The 15192-nt window shown below is 33.9% G+C and overlaps 1 protein-coding gene across 1 annotated transcript; it reads right to left on the minus strand.

The window, feature by feature from the left end:
- Positions 1-256: 256 nt before the first annotated feature.
- Positions 257-11578, minus strand: LOC125831703 (dynamin-related protein 5A-like). Its single transcript, XM_049510888.1, has 15 exons — positions 11267-11578; positions 9719-9782; positions 9541-9645; positions 9253-9354; positions 8592-8642; positions 8381-8442; positions 8083-8173; positions 5716-5780; positions 3552-3746; positions 3204-3323; positions 2962-3032; positions 2643-2868; positions 1066-1462; positions 764-903; positions 257-654 (listed from the first exon to the last, which is right to left on the minus strand). Exons 1-13 carry the CDS (start codon positions 11393-11395, stop codon positions 1373-1375), a joined length of 1371 nt encoding a protein of 456 aa, XP_049366845.1. The 5' UTR covers positions 11396-11578; the 3' UTR covers positions 257-654; positions 764-903; positions 1066-1372.
- Positions 11579-15192: the final 3614 nt, after the last annotated feature.

A 15192-nucleotide genomic window follows, 5' to 3' on the forward strand; every position in this document is an offset into this window, starting at 1 on the left:
AATTACAGCGCACGACATAGGCTTCGGTGCCAAGTCTAACGAAACTTACTATGGTATTAAGTCGACTGGAGCCAAGCTGAGTTAGACCAAACTTATTATAGTATTGGGTCGAGTCAACCCCGAACCAAACCCCACTGAGCTTCGTACAATATAATGGCCAAGTAATCAGAGCCAACAAAAGAGGAAAGGTCACACAAAAATGTGACTTGCTAATTCTGTCGATATATTATAAGACGCATTGATCCTGCCAAAATGTGTATGAAATGGCAAGACATCACATTCAATATATTATATACTCTACAAGCAAAGGGGTTTTCTATGTAATAGCAATATCAAGTCCATACACTTGGCTTTTAGTACTGTCGATGACACTACCCACGCAAGCAGCAGTTTTAACCTAATCACTACTTATAACTACTACAATAAGAAATACAAATCGAGGCAAAGAATCACTGGTCACCTATCTCTATACGCAAATCGTGGTGAACGAGAAGTGATGAAAAATGGAAGCTTGTGTAGTTCTGTTTACTTAGACCATGCTACTGAATCAATCTCAGCTTGAGCAGCTCTGTATAACTCAAGTCTCTTTGCCAGAGAGAGGCGACGCTGCATAATTGCTGGATCCTCATCCAACAAAGTACCAAGCTGTTTCCCCTGCAAAAGAATAAGGCGAACATTAATATCCGTGTAAGTCATACCATTGCTGCACTCCTCTCACCCAGAAAGAGTTTCAGGTAGATTAACAAATAAGGCAGAATCTCACCTCCTTCTTGCCTAAATCAGTGAAGAAATGATCAAGCAAGCTGCGTTTGGCCTCCCGCACTTGACCATAAACTACAGACTTTGGAATTGAATTCCTCAAAGTTGCACAAACCATATTGACATAAGACAAGACATTTGACCCTGTTCACAAAAGGCAGTTATGAGGATAACCCCAAAAAAAGTTGCAAGGGAAAAGATCTTAGGTGACTATTTTACGAGTAATTAGCAGAAAATTTTAATGCATTTATCAAAATACTTCGGAGAATCAAAGAATTAAGGGGAGATTGCTAGTTCACAACTTACCTATCCTGCGAAGATAGGAATCATTGTACCGGTCAAAAATAGAATGTGTCGGATTCCCTCCCTTCTCAATATCTTGAGGAAGCTTTCGGAAGAAATCTACGGTCAGGTAACTACACTCCATTTCAACCAGCTGAAGAGTTGCTTTTTTGCTTTCATCCCTCATCCTTTCTAGTGATTCAACAGCTGCATTGCTGACCTCTACTCGTAGGGAGGGGTATTGCTTTAGCTCCTGCACAGAGAAGAAGCATGCGTCCAGCTGTTAGACCCTTAACACACCAGAATAATAATTATAACAATTTATGTATCATTAACTCCGAACAGCAACTAGAAACGAAAGGGAACTTGCCGCAGTCTCACTGATTGCCTTGTGAATCAGTTCCTTCAGTATAGCATGAACCTGCAATCATCACAAAGGAAGTAACTTAGTACTCCGTGATTTGTTTGCTCAACTGTACAAGATTTTTGCCCCTAATGACGGAGAAAAACCTCCCATACTAAGCAGAAAACAACTCAGACAATGTTTCCTAATCTTGGTAGCATCTAATTACAGTCAGAATAGTCAGATAAGCTGATTAAATTTTAAGAAAGGAATCTACAAGATTAAATATAGATAACTAAATTCTATTTCGTTCACTACTTTTTTGTTTTTTAATAGGAGATTAACAAGATTTGTAAGTCAAGTTGACAGGGAGGAACAAGTCAATGAAAAATCAAACACAGCAAAATCAAATTACACATATCTACTTCGGTTGACATTATTGACAAAGTGATCCCTAATCAGAGGACCCACACTTGCCAATTTCCAGCTTTACTTTCAATGTCAAAAATTATTTCCTAATATCATTTTGTTTAGTAGTTTGTACTTTTCCCAGTAATGCCAACTTTGAAGTCACATATTATCAAAGTTCCAAAAGCTGCTACGGTGAGAAAAAAACTGGCATTCTGAGAATGAACATCGTACTCGTCCTGATGTCATAAAACACCCCATCTACTCATATTGCAATACCAAGCTTCAAGTCTCATTGCTATTATTTCTTGTAACTTGACAAGACTAAAACAACAGCCATGTAGTGGGCTTGCACAAAAAATTATGTGTATATATAGTTGCAGAGGTTTAAAAAATGCCCTAGGTTGCAGATTCAACTCCTAATTCTGCATTTTGGCCTCTCTTTTTTCTTTTTCTGAATCCCTTAGTGAAATTCCTTCCCCAGCTACTACACACCTGACTACTCCATGAAGAAGACTGAAATGTAAATCAACAAAAAGCAGTACACAACAACAATTAAGCCTCAATTTCAATTTAGTTGTGTCTGCTATAAGAATCCAGCTTGCTCCATTTGGGGACCTGTTTTATTCCAATTCTCGATAATTTGAGTCAGAATACTAGAATGGAAATCCCAAAAAAGGGCAAAGAAGAATCAATGGCTGATGAAAAGAGGCTTCATCAAAAAACGGCTGAAGAAAAGGAGACATCTGACCCATTCCGAAAAGATACAAAGCTAGTTGAAACCATTATACACAGTGCAACTTATAATAGTATATTTTAGGTACAAACAACAGGGGGCAAAAATCCATACCGCATCAACAGCTGCTTCAGCAGGACCCTTCATAGAAACTATGGAAGATTCAATGAGACGACGATATCCTTGTTCAGGAGCTATCAAATGCGGCTGATATCCATCCGCTTCAGTTATAAGTTTCCTTACATTGTCCATTGAAAGTTGCTTGTCAAATTGCAGTCTCTTCAATGCAGCAGGGAGCTGATTATCAAACACGTAATATATTTTATCACCTCCTGGTCGACTGTGACATCCAGACATCAGAAAACAAGCTTAGACCACATAAAAATATAGTTTACTTGGATATGTTGACAAAAAATAAACATGGAACACTTACACTCCATCAAGATGTTCTTTGAAATTTCCATCAAAACTACGACAGATTTCCATTATCATGTACAATTTTCCCTGATCAGAACATGCAAAACAAGGACAAGACATATGATTCACGCTCAGAAGAGCAACAAAAGCAAACTCATATTCTACAGACTAATGGAAGCACAGAGAAGAAAGTAAATTGCCTCACAGGTTTCAATAACCAATACAACAGAAAGGTAGAGATTTAAATAGGATACTTACTCCCGCATCCGTGGCAATGGGCTTTCCAAGACGGCTCAACTCAGTTTCTAGCTCAATTATAGTTTTGTTGATAAGAGACTGGAGACCTGGAATCCGAGACTTGATAACAGACTCCAAATGCTAAAAACGTAGACAGAAAATCAAAGAAAAACAGTTAGCTATCCAACATAAACCACAACTACAAGTCTACATCAAATAGGAAAAGCATAAAGACCTTTAGGCTTCATTTAGAGCACCAAGAGGAATTTCATTGGAGGCAGAAAAGTGAAATAAGATGAACAATGCTCTAGTTTAAAAAAGAAAAAAACTTCAACCCCTGAATATTCCATTAGAAAGAATATGACATACTTTCGACAGAACTTTCCCAAGATGTTCTGAACCCATCCTGTTAGCAAGATGCCGGTACTCAGGGGTACTAGAAAAGTACTCTTTCTCCCTACGCCTAGCAGCAATCATATCCACATTTTTGTTGATATCAGCTTGTGAACGATTGACAACACCAATCCATGGAAACTGTAGCTTATATGATTTTCCTTCCAACATCTGGAAATCCAAGAACTTGATTTAGAATAATCAACAATTGATAATATTTGTAAGTAAATAAGAACCATTATAATTTTTTCTTGTAAATGTTAACAGACATCTTGATGGCAGCAGAAGTTTTAATCAGAAAGCATAAATCATAGGAATGTGAATTAAACAGTGGATACTGACAAACACGTTTGCAGAAACAAATAAAGATATGATTACCACTTCTGCTCCTACAAATGTCAAGAGGGCATGAAGAAGTGCCTTTGTCTATTCCAATAGGTAGTATTTTAAGATGCTCAGACTAAGAACACAAGGATAGGCTTTCAATGTCCAAAATCATAAATTTAAAAGAAGAGTACTCAAGTAGAGTGATTGGCAAAATCATAACATTCATCCTCCACATCATGTCATGTCATGTGCATTGCCTTAATTTCTTTACTTAATAAAGCAAACTCAAATAGTATCTCCTTGGGTATTATCACAAGATCTGTTCAAATAACTCTTCACCCAATATGAGAATATGTATTCACTAAGATACTACTACCTAAGTTGCTCGGACTCGGTGCGGGTATCCGATACAAGTGCAGATCTAAAGGTCGGATCCTTCATGATCTAGTTTTTAAGATTTGGGGATATGGATCCATGTATGGATACGGGTGCGAGGATTCGCCTAAAAATAATTAAAATATATAAAAATAAGAGTTATTAAACGTAAATTATGTGGAGAACTTGAGGAGAATCCTGGAAGGAGATTAAAGGAAAAGGAGTGACATAAAAACTTCTATATAAAAGGTATACCATTTTCTTCAATTTCACCTTAGTTTTAGTATTGGCTACTGAAATGATTAAAACTGTCCAGACTTTCCCCATCGATTTTGATCAAAGTACCCAAAATCAGTTGACCAAATCGGACATGGATTCCACACCCATGTCATGTCAACACAGGTGCAGCACCAAAAGTGAAGAGTCCGAGCAACTTAGACTACTACTACTACTAATCTACTACAAGTCTACAACAACAATCAACAAAAAATTGATATTTGGACTTTATCAAACTAGAATAAGAAACTACAATCACCTTAACCCAATCAAACTCAAAATACACAAGTTCTCCAAAAACTAGAAAAATTATGAAACATTCCTCTGTTCCATTTTATGTACAGAGGTTCCTTATTCTTCACAGAAGCTTTGGTATTTCTCTTTATATAAAAGATACTTCCCCATTTTTCCCAATGTAAGAATGTAACTCATCCCTCTGTTCCATTTTAGGTGGCATTATTTCCTTATGAGTTTTTATCAAAAAGAATGACACATTTCTATACAAGGCAACACTTGAACTTTAAATTTCTCATTTACCTTTAATGACATGCTTTTATAGTCACAAAAATGTCACAGGTACAAGAAAAGTCCCGGACTTCCTTTTTTTCCATAAACTTCGTGTCAAGTCAAGCATCACCACAAAACTTGAACAGATGGAGTACACTTAATGGCATTAATTTTAAAAAGCTACATGTATGTACGGTTAACTACAAAAACAACAACATGCCTTGTATATTCCCACAAGTGAGTTTTGGAGAGGGTGGGAACTACGCAAACCTTACCCCTACCTTTGCAGGGTAGAGAGGTTGTTTACGAAAGACCAATGTATGGTTAACTACAAGAACAACAACATACCCAGTATATTACCACAAATGGAGTCTGAGGAGGGTGGGTATACGCGACCTTACCCCTCCCTTTCCGAGGTAGAGAGGTTATTTCGTTAGACCCATGTATGGTTAACTATCAAACTTAAAAAATCAACTTATGGCATAAATTTGGATCGAATGAAAAGACTAAAAGCAACTTTTCTCTAGTTTTATCTCAAGGATACAAAAATAGATAAGGTCCATACTCATATACGCTCAATTGAAGCTACATTTAAGTAAAAATGCATGTTCAAACAAGTATAGCAGTAATTATTATCAACCAAATAAAAGCTTACATCGACAGCATCGGTACCCTTATCCATGAGATCAATCTTGGTCAGAACTCCAAATGTCCTTTCTCCTGAGACAAGTGGTCAGATACTGAGTCAAAAACGTCTTAAAAGATGTAATTGTTCTTGATATGAGTATGCATAATCTTGACCAATAATGAACCATATTGTACAACTAGCATCGAGCTAGCACATTACCACACAAGGAAAAGACGAGAGTTGAGAGTCAGAGATAGCAAATGAGCTGAGATTATGAACCTAGATAAAACTTAAACTACATTATTTGCTCAATCAAAAAATGATCACAAATGAGTGTGAGAACAAATAATTCTCTGAGTGTAAAAGATAATTGAATGGACATATCCACAACATGAACAAATTTGCAAAACGACAAGTAAAAAAGGTAATCAATACTAGAAATAAACATAAGCATAAAATAAAAGGAACATGTCTCACTAGACTTCACTAGTAGTGACTGTTTTAGCAGGTAACTAAGAAACAGGAATGGTCTTTCTTGCCTTCATTTTTCCTCTTATTCTTTTTGGATAAGTAAACACTGATGATCTTTCTGTTCATAAAAAAAAATGAAATTACGCATTGGCAAACTTGAAAAACATTTAGGGCTTCAAATATTGGAGTTTTGCCACCGTAAACGAGATAAGTACAAATGTGAAGCACATTGAAGGTCTATGTTATATCAAGTTTCCCAACTCTTGTTCACCTTGAAGAATGTGAGCACTGGGAAGAAACTTCAATTTTCTTACAGAAGATATAAAAGTTGTATGACTTAATCTTCTTTATCAAAAAAAAGAAATAAGTTGTATGAATTTATCTTTGATTCATAATCAATAAACCTAGGGTTTAAGTTGTGCGGACTCTTCACTTTCATTGTCGTTACTGTGCCAGATTCTCCAAAAACACACTACTTTTGGAGAATCCGACACGCACCCGTTGACATTTTTGAAGAGTCCAAGTAACATAGTAAATAAAAATGCACTCGTAATCCTCAGAATTCTAATTTAGATGAAGTGAAACTACATTTTGCTTGGCTAAGATACTGTTAAACAGGACAAGGAGTGGAATAGGGACATCTTTGGAAGGGTGCAGGTTAAGATGCGGGAGGTAATGAACAAATCGGGAGATCTAGTGTGTGTTGGGGGGTGGGGGGGAGGCTAAACAAGGGAGAAAAGATGAACCAACAGCTTGGGAGACTAGCTGAAAACAAAATAAATGGAACACTCTGTTTGAAAGAGGAGGGTCCAATAAAAAGTTCTTAGTGAAGTGAACAGAAGTGGGGTAGATGGTTTATAAAGATGAGGAAGAGGTCAAGTCAGTTGCAGTTTTTATTCCCTAGTGTACAAAGAAAAGGAAGAATAGAGACTGAATTCGGGAGGATAGAGTTTAACCAAATATGAAAGAAAATGAAAGAGTGGTTGGAGAGTGTACAAAGAAAAGGAAGAATAGAAACTGAATTCGGGAGGATAGAGTTTAACCAAATATGAGAGAAAATGAAAGAGTGGTTGGAGAGTGTGTACAAAGAAAAGGAAGAATAGAGACTGAATTCGGGAGGATAGAGTTTAACCAAATATGAGAGAAAATGAAAGAGTGGTTGGAGAGTAGAAGAGGAGAGGAGTTGAGGGAGACTGGAGAATTGTGCGGGAGATAAACCATCAGACTGGAGGACTTCACTCCAACTTTTTTCCAGCAATGTTGGGAGTGTCGTGAAGGAAGACAACATGAAGACTGCTACATCATTCCAGAAATCAGAAAAGCTTGTAAAAAGCCCCACTGCATTCATTGCATCACCCAAAAGGAGGAGGGAGCCTCAAATATTGGGGAATGTGGAACTATTAGTCTAGCAGGAAACATCAACAGATCAATTTTAAGATGGTTTCAAGTATACGAATAAAGGTCTGGTGATACAATGTCTCTCTCTTAGGATGTGTTTGTATCTGTGGAGGGCAGATAAATTCTACATGCAGGATTGGTGGAAAATGAGGCAGTGGCTTCTTGAAAGTTAGTTGGATCTAGAGAATGTGTATGACCACGTGAATTGGAACTTCTAGAACTTTGTGATGCTAAAGATAGGTTTTGGAGAAAGGTAGAGAAGATGGATAAAGTTTTTCATGTCTACACTAAAGTTGTCAGTCTTTTATAAGGTAAGCAATTTTATTAATCAAGTGGCAGATCTATAATGCATGTGGCAGCTCTGTTAAAGTGTATAATTTGCCTTACAGTAATTAACTAAACCAACTATAATAAACTAGATACAACTACTTCCCACCAATAAAAGAAAATGTCCATTAACACATTCAGAACAATCCAGAGCTAGAGGGAAGGAAAATTATACGAAGAAAATTCCCAGAATCTAACCTTTAGGGTCTACTTCACGAGAAATCTTGATTGCATCCGATGTTGCAAGATCTTGATTCGCAGGGGAAATTGCAAGAATAATACAATTGGGCTGCAATGTCAAGAAAACAGAAAGCAATGACTTTCACAAGTATTAAGAGCAAATTGCGATCTTCAAACACAATTTAAATGTTTCCTGACATATTAGAGCAAGCATAGCAAACTACTGCAATACTAGAGAACTGTAGTATTATTGTTTTTCAAAATGTTAACACTACATACTGGAACATTTTCTCTTGGATAAAAGACTAGTACTGACCTTCTCAATATAAGACCGAACCATGTTTTCAATGTCTAGTACAATGCTGTCAGGCTGTCCCTCTACATAAATTTAATGGACAGAATATCAATTCAGAAACAGTTTTTGTTTTGAAAACAAAAGTTATGTATCAATGCAAACATGTTCGACCAATATACATTTTTCTGCATTTGAAATCAATGACACGAATGAACAGCAACCCTACACTCACCAACTGCTACTTTTGTAAGTCCAGGAAGATCGATCAGAGTCAAGTTAACAACTGCCATGACAAAAATCCAAAATAAGTAGATGAAGTAGTAAATGTCGAGGCAATGTAAAATTAGAATGGAATGAGTAGAAAATCTTTTCTCAGATTTTTGGATAACTATACAATGTATTGGTGCTACAAAAAATGCTGCAACTGAGGCAAGTAAAATTAGAAGTCTACGCCAAACTGGTAACAAATTACCAAAAAAACACTGATTTCAACACCAAATGGATTCTAACAAGTGAATGTATAACTGAAAAGGCAATATTAGCAATAGTTAAGCACACACAACAAAGGAATTCACCAGATAACTATCCACTATATGTTAGTGGTGATTTTAAAAGCAATTGTCCACACAGCTATCAGAAGCAACAATCTTTTAGTTGCTAGTACCTGAATGCATTTATTGGGGGAGAAACATTTAACACCAGACTTCAGTAAAATACTTTTTTTTTTGTAATCAAATTCAACCTCATCCTACAAATTTCAACATCCTGCTTACTCAAAACAAATACATCATCAACAACCTTTGTCCAAAAAAAAAAAACCCACCAAAAACCTCAAAAATACATCATTGCAGACAATTGAATTGCACAAATAGAAAACAAACAGTTCTTCATACCATATGGAGAGTATATACTGAGATAAATTGGCACACTAGAAATCTGTTTGCTGCGGCCAGTTTCTCGATCAGTCTCATCAGCAATCTCTTTCCTCACAGCAGCTGAAAGACACATAAGACTTAGAAGCAAAATCAACAGCAGACTGAAGTGAATGTTGAGGAAAAGTTTGCTAATGAAGTCCCAGAAGATAATGAAAACAAGAAAACACACTTGACAGGTGCTACATGCAGAAGATGAAAAGTAGAATTGAGCAAATAATACGGTAGAATAGCTAGTCAAAAACTCACCAAAATCAGTAAACCTCTTCCTTGGTAGGTGTCCAAATTCTGCATATTCTCTACCTTCTTCTATCCGATGAAGCTGTAGAACAAGGGGGCGGCGGGTGACAATTCCTGTACATGATATGTGAGAATTCTGGTATTGTTAAAGTTTTGCATCTATGATTCAAATTGATGGAATTATTACCTGATCCACGAGGCAAAAAATCTTTTCCAACAATGCTCTCAAGCACTGAAGATTTCCCAGAACTCTACAAGTCATCCAAAAGACGGAGTTAAGCAACATAAATGCAAAATAAACCTACAAATCAGAGGAATCAATAGTTTTTGGAAGACATTAAGTACACAATAGAAGATAGATTATCACAGAGGAGACACATGATACATGATACAGGTCATGCACACCACCATTAGAAAACTATTAGCATGCACCTAAGTTTGAGTTGAGCAGAAAGGGCATTGGATCACTCACTTCTGGACCCAAACGTCCATTCTCCACAACAGCCATTGTATATTAGCATAGAATGCACACTCAGAAACATGTCCAGCTATGTAACAGCACGTTCTTAGCAATGATGTCAAGCAGCTCATAAAACTTCTTCAATACGATAAACATATACCACATATTACATTAATACATTCAGCTTCTACATTTCAATACAGAAACTATGGTACTAGATTGCCTCTTCCCATGTGCCTAACATGAACCAAAATTCTCAAAGTTTCAACCCAAATAAAGCTAGAAAAAACTTGGTCCTGAATTATTCAAATAACATACATACTAGGTCCGGCCCCCTTTAATCCCTTTTGAGACATTCCAAAATGTTTATGTCTATAGAACTTTACAACTCTCAAGAATTCAAATTCATTTAACTATTCAATTTCAGACCTTCTAATATGATGCTTTTATAATTAAACAAAATTCTCAAATGTCTCTTCACTATCACTAATATATCACTATATAAGTCAAATATCACATAAAATAAAATTGAGAGAATACTTTAACTACTTCCCCATCCCAATTTATGTGGACAGTTGGAATTCAAGAGTCAACCAAGTTTTCTACTGAAATTCTTTTATATGCCTTTTAAATATTTTAATTTGTTAATTATTGTGATTTATAGTATTTTTTTACGCAATTTTCAAATATATAAATTTTATTTCAAAAAACTTAAAGCTTCTATGTCCAAATTCAAGCCAAAAGTTTAGAAATTTGAATCTCGAAATTCCAACCGTGTCACAAGAATTGACACAACGAGAGTAATAAATGTGAAACCTACATATATGAGCATTTCATGACTAATGTTATCGGATCAACCTGAGGCAAGTAACTTAACCATAAAATCAAGCTGAGCCAAGTAACAAGACCCGAAGAAATCACTCCACTACAAAACCTTCAGGTAAAATAAGGCAAGTAAATGACCAAAAATGGAAGCAACGTAGATATTGCAACAAACAACAACTACTTACAGAAACTATGAGCATACAAGTACCAAAAAATACAATACAAACCGCAGATCTGACTTCAATGAACACGCAAATCAACAAACTCAAGCTCAATAAATACGAACACGACTATTCAAACGAAGCAACAACTTTCAAAAATTCGAATCGCCAGCTAACACTTCCAGATTCATACATAAAACACCGCAATAAAACAGAATTTGCGTTTGCTTCACAATACAGTAACGAAACAGAATATATAAAAATAGAGAGAATCTAGATGTGTCAAAACCTGTCCACCGACAACAGCGATAGTAGGCAAAGCGTCCCAAAGAGTAGGCAACGAACTCTCTTCGCCATGATCTCCAAGTGCAGTACAAGCTCTCTGTAATCTGTTAACTAATGCTATGAGATTCTCCATATCAATCGGCGACTTGATAGTCAACAAGAGTAAGAATCAGTATGAGAAGATGAAAAGAGGGGAAGATGAAGAGATATTGGAGAGAAGAAGAAAGAGGCTTTTCGCAATTTTTGTGTGCAGCTGTGTGTGTGAGAGAGCTAAGATTTTGAAATTAGAAAGCTTTTTGAGTTTCGCATTTGAATGGAGAACCGCTTTAAGAAAATACCAGGACCCTTTTTCAGTCTTAATTTATTTGTGTTTTTGAAACTCAAGTTAATATATTATTTGTCGTTTAATTATATTGATGATATGAGAAAAAATATTATTTACGGATATTTTTAAAATTATTTAAATTGACTTTTGAAAAGTAAAAAATAATACTACATAAATTCAGATATAAAAAATGATTGAAAATACCATAAAGTAGCCTTTTTATATTTTATTTTCTAGCTTTTACACATTGTAAAGAAAATGAGATGATTTTTCATGTCATTTAGTACTGTAGGAGTTTAATTGTTTGGTCACGAAATATTGAAAATTTATTTGTCGCTAATTTCATGTTATGCTTCGTTTTTCTCTGAATCAATTCTTAGGAAATTTTCACTTTTTTCAAAATTAAACTCTGAAAATTACAATTATCCTTAAGATTTTGAAATATTCTATTTTCACTTTTTCACTATATTTTACTCATAGTCAAACACTCACTCAAATAAAATATTATAGTTCAAAGTATAGCAATACTATCATATAATTTAAATATTAAACTAACAAATCGTGAATAATTATTAATTCAATTAAAAAATGTCTTTACCTAATTTAGCATTGAAACGTAGAGTAGCATAGGCATATGTCCATCATGAGTTGTAGTCCAGTGGTGGGACTGTTTAACCCTTAACTAAAAGTCTCGGGCTCCTGAGGATGGAGAAAATCATGTTGGGAGTGTCAACCCCTCAATGAGCCCTACAATGTGTGATCTAAATTCAGTCGAAGCTCAAATTTAGGCACCGAACACCGAGGCATATGGGGAAATGATAGGTGTTGGGTCACAAGGGCACACGAAAGTTGGTGCACAAAGTAACGAGATAGATATGGGATCACTAGGATTGTCTATGAAGTAATCACTAACTTTGATCAAAGCTATAACTAAATCTAGTAGTGAAAATTGTATAAATTGGTATTTGTAGTTTGAATTACACTAAATAGATTTAAAACAATTAATGGGGGAAAACTAAATGCTCAAAACTTTAGGAAAATATGATAAATAAAGGTGTTCTTCATTTATGAAAAAAGTTGTAAGAAGTGATAAATGGCCAGAAAATTAAAAAAACTATAATATTTTTTTTATTTTAAAATAAATTGATCTTTTTTCCATTTTTTAGTTAAAAGGTATTAAAGTTAAAAGGCTAAAAATGTTTTAAAAGGTAAATAACATAGATAAAAAATTTTTCTAGCCAAATTTTCTGGCCAAAAAGATTTTTCCTTTTAAAAATTAGAAAATTTATTCCTTTAATTAAAATAAGAAAACAAGTGTTATAAATGGCTAAGTTCAGTATCTTTTCTCCTTCAATGTTGTAAACTTCCTTCTTGATTACCACATTTCATTCGTGATTTTTCAATAGTATTTCCTAGATTACGTATAAATACTTTTGTTATAATATTATTATTTTTACCTACTTACCTAACACTAAACAAATAAGTAATGCACTCTTATATTTTTGTAAATTAATTCATTTATTTAGGTTATTAACTTATAGAAATATTTCTATGTTCTATTTGCATATGCAAATAACCATAGTTCCTATATTCTTATGTGTTGGATTTTGGGTTGTGGGTCGTGCTTTACGTGACTTGACTCGATCTTTATTAGGAGAGATAACATTAAGAGGTTATTTTTCTACTTTTGTGGTACTGGTAAAATTTATGTATACTCTATTTTTTCTGGACTTTATATAGTGAATTTCGGTGGATATGTTATTGTTGTTATAGTCAACATTAAAAGAAAAAAGGGTAAATTTCATATATAACAAACAGATTTAAGCAAATAATGATCCATAACTATAGTTTATCGAATTACGCTCTATGGGTATAGTTTAGTTTGCTATGGAGCATTAGATTTGTATATCTCGTTTTTTTTTGTTTTAAATTTATACAAAAAAAAATTAATAATTAAATGAATACATGAGTGCTAAATACGGTAACAAAATATAACTGTTAATTAATCCCTTAATTGATGCGACAAAATTAGTTTTAAAAAAAGAAAATATCCCATGATTCATTCCAAGTGTATTTCCTTACCATTTCTTACCAAAATGGACTCTTCAAGCTATAAAATTCTCCCTTAAAATTCAGATTTTTTTATTTTTACTGAGTTTTAACAATTAAAATTTGATTTGATTTCTTCATCCATAATACAACAACAAATATTTTTCGATTTAAAACTAATAATTTGATTTAGTTCTTCCTTTCTAATTGTTCATTTGAAACAAAAAAAATTAATTTCAGATTATTAACTCTGAAATATACAAATCAAAATGTATATAATTATCATGAGCATATACAATCGTATAAGATATACATACGATAAATGCATGAGAACTATTGGTATATATACAACTGGTGCATATATACAAATAAGTAATTATATATTATTTCTAAAAATGAAAAATACATATATATCATTTGATATACAAATTAAAATGTATATAAATACCATTAACAAATTCAATCGTATAATATATACAAATAATAAATGCTAGAAAATTATTAACAGATTCAATCGTATAAGATATACAAATGATAAATGCTAGGCAACTATTTATATATATACAATTGACAACCTTTTTGTATATATGCAATTGATATATATATATATATATACACAAATTATACATGGAAATATACAATAAAAACGACAAATACATATACCATTGATTCATCCCTGTTGAACCATCAAACTTTTTTCCACAACTTTTCCGCGTCTATGTTTTTCTTGAAAAAATTTCAAAATTTGTCGCATCTTAATTGAGTCATTTCAGTGCTTGGATCCAAGCTCTTCAACTAGTCTCTTCATTCGGTCTAGATTTAACAATAGATCTTGCAATATCTTAGAATGCTTGAGTTAGATCCAACGAGAACGATGGTGGAACATCAACAAATTTGGCACGCAATGGCATACCTCTAGTAATCCTCTTGAATGGAGTTCCTTCATCCATTTTTTTTTGAAAATTTGAAGACTTAAGAAAGATTTTTGAGAAAAACATACAAGCATAAATCATATACAAACGAAAAACAATAAAAAAGAGTTGAAACATGTTTTGGGCGATAATCTTGAATTGTGATACCATGATTAGGAGGGAGAAAGTATATTTCGAAATTCAAAATCAATGTGTATGAGTGATTTTAAGAGAGAATTCAAATAAGGGAAGGACTCTTTTTCTTTCATTATACAATTCGTTCGTGGGTCCCATAATTAATAGCAAATTATATTAAATTATAACCAGACACAATAATTAATTGGAACTGTAACCATAGTGAATAATAAACTAGTAATGTTTGCCAACTCACATAATTTTCCCATGAAAAAATTACCTCACATCTTTTAACTTCTACAATTATCAAAGTGAAAAGTAGGGGATAACAATTTCTCCAAGATAACCTTTCTTCTCTACTTTAAATGATTGAATTAAACATGTTTTCTTCCTCATTCAACAAATAATTATTTTTGGGGAGATTTAACTTTATTTTCTAGTGAAATTCAGTTCAGCTTGAAATAATATCGACATCAAAATCGTAAATTTTTATTATTGTTAACAGATATA

The sequence above is a fragment of the Solanum verrucosum genome, unplaced genomic scaffold (assembly GCF_900185275.1).
Source record: "Solanum verrucosum unplaced genomic scaffold, falcon-dt-bn FXZP01000049.1, whole genome shotgun sequence".
Taxonomy (NCBI): domain Eukaryota; kingdom Viridiplantae; phylum Streptophyta; class Magnoliopsida; order Solanales; family Solanaceae; genus Solanum; species Solanum verrucosum.